The sequence below is a fragment of the Diceros bicornis genome, chromosome 16 (assembly GCF_020826845.1).
Source record: "Diceros bicornis minor isolate mBicDic1 chromosome 16, mDicBic1.mat.cur, whole genome shotgun sequence".
Lineage (NCBI taxonomy): Eukaryota > Metazoa > Chordata > Mammalia > Perissodactyla > Rhinocerotidae > Diceros > Diceros bicornis.
In genome coordinates, this window is record NC_080755.1 from 45,396,986 (window position 1) to 45,409,453 (window position 12,468).

The 12,468-nt window shown below is 37.4% G+C and overlaps 1 protein-coding gene across 1 annotated transcript in view; it reads left to right on the forward strand.

The window, feature by feature from the left end:
• Positions 1-12,468, forward strand: part of DCC (DCC netrin 1 receptor) — a 1,099,744-nt gene that overhangs the window by 959,761 nt on the left and 127,515 nt on the right. Inside the window, exon 16 of the mRNA XM_058557158.1 lies at positions 9,172-9,267. Within this exon, the coding sequence (XP_058413141.1) occupies positions 9,172-9,267 (96 nt within the window). The remainder of the gene's footprint in view (positions 1-9,171; positions 9,268-12,468) is intronic.

Here is a 12,468-nt window from a genome sequence, read left to right on the forward strand (position 1 = left end):
GATATTGGCCACGAGCCATCTATTTTGGATGCTCAAAGAGTTACTAAGTGTTTCTTCAGCTTCCTGTTTCCCATTCTGATGTATTCTACAAGAATGGTTAGCCAAATAATGATGAAAATCTGATCAATCACTTGAAATCTGTGGAATCACTCAGAATATCCATAATTAAAAACAATTCTGATGGACATCCACTAAAATCCAAGTTATTTCAATAGGATTCAATCTCAGTGAATTATAATGAGAAAATACTGCTGTACTTTATTTTTCAGAGACAACTGATAAATCTTCAAGCCTATTTATCTGTAACATTTCAGCAAATCCAAAAAATAAATTTACTGTCATAATTGTCATTAAGTGTATTCCTGAACAATGAGGTCTGACCATAATTAATGATTAATTCATTTGGAATTCATTATGATAATATTAAATGTGTTTAACTCATTTGCTGCTTCTATAAAGGGAGCAATTCTAGGCAATTCTTTTGTGATTTACTGGTTTTAAAGTTTAAGAGCTCTGAGCATGTGCGACAAAATAGCTCCACATTGCCCTCTAGTGATATACTAGTAAATGACACTCTTCTTTCTTACGGAAGAAAACCTTCATTCCCTCTTGCTACCCACTCTCACAGCATCTTTCCCCCTCAATATACACTCAAACGAGATGCCTCCATCACAATATGAAAGGAAATCAAAGCAATATAGTCAAATTATTGACAACAGGAAAATACTGGACCAAAAGGTCTCCAAGACCCCTAGCTCTACACAATATTCCGATACCAGTTACAACTCCATTGCAAATCTGTTTATCTTTCCCGAGGCTAAGCCATTACCACTTTTTATTTAAATTTAAGCTTGGTCTCCCCAAAGGTGTACACAGCATAGTTAGGATTTGTGGAATTCAGCAATTAGTGTAATTCGTTACCCAACAGCTAGCAAATTATAAAACTCCAGAGTCTTTGCTAGCATACCCTATACCATGGCTAGACACCACGTGGAAGAAGCTGCCATTACTCAGAGGACTAGAGACTGGATGGGCATTACTATTAGCAAGAGTCAGTATTGAAATGACAATTACCTCCCAATTACCGCGGGGGAGAGATTAAGAAATGATGGATACTTCTCAGGAGCCAGAGAGCAGCTAGATGAGGTGCACAGGTTGTAATTCAGATTGAGACAAAAGTTCAAACCAGTAAAATGAGAATGACCCAGTTAAGGTACCTTTTTTCTTTTTTGTTTTTTAAATGAGAAATGATATGTACCCCAAAAGACTGGAAAGCCAAGAGGACAGTAAAGCTATGTAGGCTTTTTTTTTTTTCTGATTTTTTTGTTATTGCAGTGACATTGGTTTATAACACCATATAAATTTGGGGTGTACAGCATTATATTTTGATTTCTGCGTAGATTACGTCATGTTCACCACCCAGAGACTAATTACAATCCAGCACGATACACATGTGCTTAATCATCCCTTTTGCCCTTCTTCCTCCCCGTGTCCCCTCTGGTAGCCACCAATCCAATCTCTGTCTCTACGTGTTTGTTTGTTGTTGTTTTTCATCTTCTTCTATTTAGGAGGGAGATCATATGGTATTTGACCTTCTCCCTCTGAGTTATTTCACTTAGCATAATACCCTCACAGTCCATCCATGTTGTCACAAATGGCAAGATTTCATCCTTTTTTATGGCTGAGTAGTATTCCACTGTGTATATATACCACAGTTTCTTTACTCATTCATCCTTTGATGGCCAGCTAGGTTTCTCCCAAGTCCTGGCTGTTGTGAATAATGCTGCAGTGAACACAGGGGTGCATATATCTTTATGCATTCGTGTTTTCATGTTCTTTGGATAAATACCTAGCAGTGGAATAGCTGGATCATATGGTAGTTCTATTCTTAATTTTTTGAAGACTCTCCATACTGTTTTCCATAGTGGCTGCACCAGTTTGCACTCCTATCAGCAGTGTATGAGAGTTGCCTTTTCTCCACCTTGTCTCCAACGCTTATTATTTCCTAACTTGTTAATTATAGACATTCTGATGGTCATGAGGTGATATCTCATTATAGTTTTAATTTGAATTTCCCAGATAATTAGTGATGTTCAACATCTTTTCATGTGCCTGTTGGCCATCTGTATATCTTCTTTGGAGAACTGTCTGTTCAGATCTTTTGCCCATTTTTTAATTGGGTTGTTAGTTTTTTTGCTGTTGAGAGGTATGAGTTCTTGATATATTTGGATATTAACCCCTTATCAGATATATGGTTTGCAAATGTCTTCTCCCAATTGTTAGGTTGTCTTTTCATTTTGTTGATGGATTCCTTTGCTGTGCAGAAGATTTTGGTTTGATGTAGTCCCATTTGTTTATTTTTTCTATTGTTTCTCTTGCCTGGTCAGACATGGTACCTAAAAATATGCTGCTAAGACCGATGTCAAAGAGCGTACTGCCTATGCTTTCTTCTAGAAATTTCATGGTTTCAGGTCTTACATTCAAGTCTTTAATCCGTTTTGAGTTAACTTATGTGTATGGTGTAGGATAATGGTCTGCTTTCATTCTTTTGCATGTGACTGTCCAGTTTTCCCAACAGCATTTATTGAAGAGGTATGTTCCTGGCTCCCTTGTTGAAAATTAGCTGTCCATAGATGTGTGGGTTTATTTCTGGGTTCCCGATTCTGTTCCATTGATCTGTGTATCTGTTTTTGTGCCAGTACCATGCTGTTTTGATGGCTATAGCTTTGTAGGATATTTTGAAGTCAGGGAGTGTGATACCTCCAGTTTTGTGCTTTTTTCTCAGGATTCCTTTGGCTATCCGGGGTCTTTTGTTGTGTCATATAAATTTTAGGATTCTTTGTTCTATTTCTGGGAAAAATGTCATTGGAACTTTGAATCTGTAGATTGCTTTAGGAAATATGGACATTTTAACTGTCTTAATTCTTCCAATCTAAGAGCCGGGAAGATCTCTCCATTTCTTTGTGTCTTCTGCAATTTCTTTCAAAAATGTTTTATAGTTTTCAGTGTACAGATCTTTCACCTCTTGGGTTAAGTTTATTCCTAGATATTTTATTCTTTTTGTTGCCATTGTTAAATGGGATGGTATTCTTAATTTCTCCTGCTGCTACTTCATTGTTACTGTAGAGGAATGCAACTGATTTTTTTATGTTAATTTTGTATTCTGAAAATTTACTATATTCATTTATTATTTCTAAAAGTTTTTTGGTGGATTCTTTAGGGTTTTCTATATATAAAATCATGTCATCTGCACATAGTGACAGTTTCACTTCTTCCTTTCCAATTTGGATCCCTTTTATTTCTTTCTCTTGCCTGATTGCTCTGGCTAGGACTTCCAATACTATGTTAAATAGGAGTGGTGATAGTGGGCATCCTTGTATGGTTCCTGTTCTTAGAGGGATAGCTTTCAGTTTTTCTCCATTGAGAATGATATTAGCTGTGGGTTTGTCATATATGGCCTTTATTATGTTGAGGTATTCTCCTTCTACACTGATTTCATTCAGAGTTTTTGTGATAAATGGATGCTGTATCTTGTCAAATGCTTTCTCTGCCTCTAGTGAGATGATTATGTGATTTTTATTCTTCATTTTATTAATGTGGTGTATCATGTTGATTGATTTGCAGATGTTAAACCATCTCTGCATCCCTGGAATAAATCCCACTTGATCATGGTGTATGACCTTTTTAATGTATTATATTCTATTTGCTAGTTTTTGTTGAGGATTTTTGCATTGATTTTCATAAGTGATATTGGTCTGTAATTTTCTTTTTTTGTGTCATCCTTGTCTGGTTTTGGTATGAGGGTAATGTTGGCTTCCTAAAATGAGTTAGGAAGCTTCTCCTCCTCTTCAATTTTTTGGAAGAGTTTGAGAAGGATAGGTATTAAGTCTTCTTTGAATGTTTGGTAGAATTCACCAGGGAAGCTGTCTGGTCCTAGACTTTTATTTTTGAGGACATTTTTGGTTACTATTTCAATCTCCTTACTGGTGATTGGTCTATTCAAATTCCCTATTTCTTCTTGATTCAATTTTGGAAGGCTGTATGATTCTAAGAATTTATGCATTTCTTCTAGATTACCCCAATTTGTCGGCATACAGCTTTTCATAGTATTCTCTTATAATCTTTTGTATATCTGAGGTGTTCGTGTTGCCTGCATTGGTGGAGTGTGTGGGTCTGCTTCAGTGGGTCAGGGTGTGTGCATGGAGCAGGACTGTGTTGATGGGGTGTGTGGGTCTGTGGGCAGTGGAGCTCATCAGCTGCAGCAGACTTGTGCTTCTCAAACAGTCGCCTAGGGGATCGGCCCCACCTTCCAAACCTGAAACAATTGGGTGCTCCCATGCCTGGGGCCGGCATCACTCAGCTGCAATCCTGAGGGAGCTGACAACAGCCTTGCGGGCTAGAGGCTTACAGCAATTGTAAGCCCTTGAGCCTAGCAACCAGCCAAACTGGAGGACTACTCACTTAAAAGGAAAACTGCAGCAGGAATGTGCTAGTAGACCTTGCAGCCAACTGTGCTGGGGCTCCCCATGCCTAATAAAGTGACTGAAGTGTCCACAGCAGCTACACACAGCTGAACATTAAAACCAGCTGGCCAGGGGGTCAGTCTAGTCTCTCTGGGCACCTGCAGCAAGAGCAACCCTTCCACAACAGAAGGACACACGTAGCCCAAACAGGGGACACTCCCGGAACATTTGGAACTGGTGATGAGAGGGAAGCGCTCTGCTGGGCCTCATAAGACATCTCCTACATAAGGCCACTTCTCCAAGATCAGGAGATGTAGCTGACCTACTTAATATGTAGATATAAGCACAGAGAAAGTGGCAAAATGAGGAGATAAAGGAATATGTTCCAAGTAAGGGAACAAGACAAAACCCCAGAAAAAGGACTAAGCGAAACAGAAATAACCAATCTACCTGACAAAGAGTACAAACTAATAGTCAAAAGGATGCTCATTGCTCTTGGGAGAAGAATGTATGAACTCCGTGAGAACCTCAACAAAGAACTGGAAAATATAAAAAAGAACCAATTATAAATGAAGGATACAATACTGGAAATGAAAAATTCACTAGAGGGACTCAATAGCAGAGTAGATTCATACTGTTGTGGTCAGAAAAGATGCATGGTATTATTTCAATCTTCTTAAATTTATTGAGACATTTTTTGTGGCCTAATGTGTGATCAATCCTGGAGAATGTTCCATGTGCCTTTGAAAAGAATGTGTATTCTGCAGTTTTGGATGGAGAATTCTGTATATATCTACTAAGTCCATCTGGTCTAATGTGTCTTTTACGGCCAGTGTTTCCTTATTATTATTCTGTTTGGATGATCTATCCATTGGTGTAAGTGGAGCTTAAAGTCCCCTACTATTTTTGTGTTACTATTTCTCCTTTTATGTCTGTTAATAATTGCTTTATATATTTAGGTGCTTCTATGTTGGGTGTGTAGATATTTACAAGCGTTATTTCCTCTTGTTGGATTGTTCTCTTTATCTTTATGTAGTGCCCTTCTTTGTCTCTTGTTAGTTTTTATTTTAAAGTCTTTTTTTTCTGATATAAGTGTTGCTACCCCAGGTTTCTTTTCATTGCCATTTGCATGGGATATCTTTTTCCATCCCTTCACTTTCAGTTTGTGAGTGTCTTTAGGTTTGAAGTGTGTCTTTTGTATACAGCATATATATGGGTCTTGTTTTTTTTATCCAGTCAGCCACCCTATGCCTTTTGATTGGAGCATTTAGTCCATTGACGTTTAAAGTAGCTATTGATGGGAACATACTTATTGCCATTTTGTTACATGTGTCATTGTGGTTTGGAATGTCAATATCTTTAATGCTAATACTTAAGACATGTAAAAATTTCATGAAGAAAAATCCATTTAATCAATTTGCAAAGAATACTGTCAGATAAATTCACTCATTTTCAAAGCTTTTTTATTGTAAAATAAAACTCAGATACAGAAAAACACATGCAACAAATGTCTAGAGTAATGAATTATGATAAGTTGGAGTTGAACATGTTTCTTTGCTCTATTTCTGCAGACTGGCCTTTGGATCTAGAGGCTTGATCAGACTAAGTACATTCGATCCCTTTGGCAAGGCTCTAGAGGGTAGTGTGTTCTTTCCTTAGGAGGTACATAATGTCTAGATGTCTTTATTTTATCTTAGCAATCCTGAATGCTTAATGCCTGGATCCATTTGTTCATTGGGGCTGCAAAATAGCAATATTTGAATTCTATCATTGGATTTTTATTTGTTAGTTGGAATAATATTATAAGGAGATGATTTCTCTCATATACTGTTTGATTACACAGTGATAGGGTTTATTTAAGAAAAACATGATAAATATTAGATTCTTCACCCAGTTTTCAAGATAGTAATTTGGTTCTGTGAAACTTAGAAGTAACCAACTCTTATTGTTCTTTAAAATATCTTTATTAATTCATGCATTTATATATATTTGTTGGGTTTCAATTCATTGCAGCTTTTATCTTTATGGAAGCTCAGATTGTCCTCATCTTTGGTCTTGGGGGCCTCTTCAAGGTGATTCCTGAATCCATCTGACATGGTCCTATTAGTCTTTGGTTGTTTCCTTTCTATCTGCTGTGTCAAGATGTTTCAGGCTCAATTGATATGTTTCCTACCCCAGACCAAGCATTAACCGGTTCTTCAAGAAGCCCTTGTCTCTTGCAATGCAAAATATTTTTTCAAAATCCAGCCTGTGTGCTGAGGATGCTTGTTATTGAGTCGATGTTTCTAGACTTTTTCAGTGGACAGAACTGGAACAGAAATAAAATACCTTTTGAGTTTAAAGTGATTTTTCCAATTGAATTTTAGGAACACAAGACTTTACTTAACATCTTCTATTTTACATCTGTATGACCTTTCATCCAAACCAAGAATCTGGTTCTCAAGGACATGAGGACAATAGAATTAGACTTTCTCATGATTACTCACCTGCTTTATCCCATATTACATTTGTCTCAGAATAACAATAACAATAATAATAGTATTACCATCAATAATAATTATTAAAACATTTATTTTTGCATACACTATCCCTCTTCTCCCTTAATTTTGTTTTATGATTGTAAGATGTCTATAATACCAGAACGTGTAGCCGTTATAAAATAAAATCTCTCTCTTTTAACCCTCACTTAATCTTAGTTCTTTGAATTTATTGTTCACCAGTTAGCTATTAGGTTGATATCTCCCCTGGTCATTTCGGATGTCTAAAGTTCATTTTCTAATAGTTCTTGGGATCAGGGGAACAATATTCACTGATTGCTTGCAAGTTGATAACAGTTTGGGTGTGCCCTTTATATTTAAAGTTAACTTTTGTCGGCTATAAAATCCTTGAATCATATTTTCTTACCTTGAATATCTCAAATAAATTACTCCAATTTCTTTCGACATAAAATGTTGCTGGCAAAAAGTCTGATAGTAATCTAATTTTCCCCCTTATAAGTCATGTATTCTTTCTGTCCAGATGCCTAGAAGATTTTTTTAAGTCAGTAAAATTTCTTGAATTCCATTTTTTAGTATTTGTTCTGCTCCCTTTCTTTGGTTTTCTTCCTTAAGGAAAACCATTACTCATATGTTAGATCTTCCTTCTCTAATATTTATCACTTTCTCCTCAATTCTTTTTTACTCTTTCTTAATTTCTTTTTGTTTTGTTTTTGTTTTCTCCTTGTAGTGTTTATTTGTTCATTTAGGTACCCTTTATTTGTAAAATTTTTTTTTTTTAAAGCATATTTATTTTTTAATTTTATTTATTTATTTCCCCCAAAGCCCCAGTAGATAGTTGTATGTCATAGCTGCACATCCTTCTAGTTGCTGTATGTGGGACGCGGCCTCAGCATGGCTGGAGAAGCAGTGCGTCGGTGCACGACCGGGATCCAAACCCGGGCCACCAGCAGTGGAGCGCACGCACTTAACCGCTAAGCCACGGAGCCGGCCCTGTAAAATTTTTTTTTTACTTACATATAATTCTTTCTTGGGTTATGCCACCTCATTTCTGAGTTTTTTCTAGTTCCAATTTATGTTACTAACTCTTGCCTATGTGGCGTTTCACTTAATGTTATTTAGCTCATTTTGAAATAGTAAACAGCAAGTTGATCTTTTTCTTGTGTATATTTGATCCTTTTTGTGTGTGTGTGCTTATCTACAAGAATGATATTCTCCTCATTTTATTTTGTGAGGAATTTAACCTCAACAGATTTTTGTTGCTTTTTTTCATATGGTTTGTTTCCCTGCATTCCCAGAAGTTCAAAGACCTTTTCTAAGTACACAGAGCTACGTCTCCTGATGTTTTCGTTAGACTAGAGTTCAGGGCTCAGCAAACTGTAGCCTGGGGGTCAAACCTGGCCTAGGTCCTGTTTTTGTTTGGACTCACTGAACTAAGAATGGTTTTTATATTTTTGAAGAGTCGTAAACAAACAAACAATTCCAGATGAATATATGACAGAGACAAAATAGTCTGCAAAACTAAAATATTTAAGATCTGGTCCCTTTACAGAAAAGTTGTCCAACGCACGCTGAAATCTATGGGAGCTTGCTTTAAGTTTTCACGACTATTCCTCTCTCCTACTTTTATCTGGACTTTCTCTTCCCTTCATTTCTGTTGCTTCTGTCCTGCTCAAATTTTAAATCTATTCCCAGTAGTTTGTCCCCAGTGTGAGCCCTGTCTTGGAAAGGAGCCTTTGCCATTTAGTTTAGAGTTTTAATATTTACTGGTCTCAAACCGGTGTGCGGTACTTTCTAGCATTATCTGATAATTATTTTAGAATTATCCTAGTTTCAAGTTTGATGCCTCCCTCTGAATTCTCTTACAGATGCTGATAACATGCAGGTTATTGGTCAAGGTTGCTGGTGGTGTGTCCATATTCACTTGCATTTTAGAGTTTGAAGACATACCTTATCACCTAGTTTTGTTGTAAACGTCCAAATGCTTGTGGTTTTCTATCTAGTCATTCAGTCTTTTTTAGGTTGAGATTCAGGAAGATCAAAAACTATATTTCTACCACTGCCACCTTCTTCCCAGAATCAAACTCACTCATTTTTAAACAACAATTTACTTAATAGATTACATTAAATTTGATTTCAGGAAAATGTTTACCCTGAGTATTGCAGTACACTAAATAAATCAACATGTTCATATTCTTTCTGTTTTTCTCCAGAGTCAAGTTCCCATTATGTAATCTCCCTAAAAGCTTTTAACAATGCAGGAGAAGGAGTTCCTCTGTATGAAAGCGCCACCACCAGGTCTATAACAGGTAAGCCAAAGTAGCTAATCCTCTCGTGACGTATAGTCAGTGTTTGAGTCATGGTAAAGAAAAAAAAAAAAAAACTAACTAAAGAGAAGTAAAACAAAATACAAAGGAAAGGAACCAAAAAATGAATGTAGTCATGTTCTGAGCCTTATATGTATGTGTATACACACACACAATTTGTTTTTTTTGGTTTTCAAACTTAAGAGAGAAGAATTCAGCTTATAAATTAGTGAGTGGACTTAGACAATATAGGTCTTTCATTCTCTCTCTGCTCCCAGTAGTTTCATATTTTGGTGCCCCAATAACACTCTTCTTTCTCTTGAGTCAGCATGTCTCACATCAATGAATTTAGGCAGGAGAGGGTCTGCACAAAGGCTGCCAAATGCCTGAATAGACACTTGCTTCTCTGCAGAGGGTCCTTCAAACTAATATGACAATGATGAACTGACCCTCTGGGGCTGATTTGCACTGGGCTGAGTCACACAGGTGGCTTCTTCCTGAGGCCTAAAGATCACCCCAGTGGTGCCCAGGGCCTCTGGACCTTAAAAGGCTTGGCTGCTTCGGGGGCTTATTACCTGTAGGAATTCTTGTGTGAGTTGGACTGTAAAGGCAGCCCACGAGAGAAAAAAGACTCAAAGAACTGAGAAAAGGGTGGGTAAGGAAGTGAGACCCAAGCCATTTGTGGAGAATATTTGTGAGCAAGGCTGGGGATTACTCAAAAGTAGGATAAGTAACACCTCTGTGGGATCACTGGAAAGTCATGTGTTCACAGTCCCACTGGAAAATCACATGACCGCCCCTAATTGTCTTATGTCTGAAATCTGAAAGTAAAACCGAAGAGTTCCATCTTTTTAATGAATACTTTGGTCCTCTCCCTTTCCAAACTCACAACCCTCAGACCTCGTTTAACTTATCAGCTATATTCATCTTAATGAGGATAAAGGATTTGAGAGCAAGAGTTGATAGCGAGCACCAGAGAACATGGAAAATTACTGGATGCCTGAGTATGAAGTCCTGACAAGTAGGAATAAATAAACATAAATAGTGTGATCCTGTGTCTTCTGCTACCACCTAAATTTGTGTAAACTTTGTATAGTTTGTTTTCCAAACCCAGAAGCTCCATTCACAGACCATCTTGAGAATACACAGTTGTAAAGTGAATTCACAGCTGTCATATGATGGTTTCTAGAGCATGTCATCCCTTTATTGATTTCAACCAGATTTCCTTGTAAGGCAAAGTTGTTATTCCAGAATCTCCTTGACTCTTTGGCTGCTGGTTTCAAGGTCTATGATCTGCCTAAAATGGTATGCAAAATTTGGGGTACATGTCAATACATTCGTTTGTCTGTGGAGACAGTATATATCTGTTATTGTGTTATCAAAGGGAGTCAAAAAGGGTAAATAAGGAGTATCACCCTAGAGAATATTCACTGTCAAATGTGTTATCCCTGAATATGGAGAGATGAGGCAAACAGAGATCCAGGATGGAAACTACAAGATAAAATGATGGAGGCTGTCTGGGATTTTCACTTCCCCTTATTCTCTGCCAGCAGCAAGGTTCTTTGAGAAATAGCAGACCACTTTGGCTGTGCACGTGTGTCCCATAATTTTTAATAGTAAGCCATGTCTTTCCTGCCTGTGGTAGAAGATGCTGAGCAACTGCTCGTTGATGTGATTTTGAGCTTGTGATTAGGCCACACAAAATTATATTATGGCCAGTCTTTTAAAACTCTTATTTTCTTACCAAAACTAAAGCCTACAAAGAAGTGTCACTTAGGTGACAAAAAAAACAAAAAATAAAATCAATTTTTGAGCAGGAAGTAGTAGTAGTAGAGATAGTCGAGTTCAGATAAACTGAAGATAAGTTGCTCAGAAAGAACCATTTGAGGCGTTATTAACTTCTTTTCCCTTAACAGTTGTTGGCATTCTTTAATTCTCAGCATATGGCATTCCCAGAGGGGTTTCTAAAACACCAGTGATCCATAAGACAATTTTTTTCCTGAAATGACTCTAATCCTAATGGATCTGAGAAATGAAATAACACCAAAAGTTAAAAATTGTGTGAGGAATTTCCTTATTGAAAAAAAGGCTGTTGGGGCTGGCCCTGTGGCGGAAGCGGTTACGTTCGCGTGCTCTGATGCGGTGGCCCGGGGTTCGCTGGTTCAGAACCCCAGGCGCGCACCAACACTCTGCTTGTCAGGCCACGCTGCGGCGGCGTCCCATATAAAGTAGAGGAAGATGGGCACGAATGTTAGTCCAGGGCCAGTCTTCCTCAGCAAAAAAGAGGAGGATTGGCAGATGTTAGCTCAAGGTCGATCTCCCTCAAAAAAAAAAAAAAAAAAGGCTGTAAGGGGTTGGAGAGGAATGAATAAAACTAGCCTTTTCCAAAAGAAAAACATATACTTTTCCTGGATATGGCAGACTTATTTTATTGTGTTTCCATACATCATGGAGAACAAAGGACAAATAAACAGAATCAAAGGTTAAGGCTCTGGGAAAAACTCTATCAATAAATGTGTCATAGTGCCATAGAGACGACATTTTCTGTCTGAGCTTCTACAAAGTATTCCCGTGAGCAGTCTTGGAAGAGGCCAGCATAAAGTAAAGAAAAAATCAGAGGCGACAAATGCATCAGGCTAGAGTAAGTATCAGGCAATAGTGCTTTTTACACGCACGCGTTCAAAGCTGCTGGCACGCTCTGGAGCCTCATCTCTTCCTGATCATATCAGTATTAGAGCTGAGGAAAGTTCCACCAGGTCAAATGGGCGAGATGAGAGTTTCATTTTTGCTGTACAGCCTTTTATTTCCTATTGTTGCAACAACAAGACATTTTGACGCTGGAGAAGGGAAGAAGGCAGGGGAATAATGAGGTGTGTTGTTTGAATTTGTTTATTCTCAACTGTTTTATCAATGTCTGAATGAAGTACAATCCGGATGTAAAATTGTGTTTTTTTTTTTTAAAGCTCATTTTGAACTTTAGTATATTGCTGGAAAATTCATGGGCTCTTACCAAAACATCTATTAGGAATGAATAGGTTTCTCTTTTCAACAAAAGGTTCGAGGCTATATTTTGTCTTTTTAATTATTTATTTATTTATTTATTTTACTCTTTTGAATATAACAACTGAAAATCAACAGCAAGTAAGGCACCTAGGAGTATGGGAAATAAAATGAAAAAAAATTGTTTAGCAACAAAAGAATAGT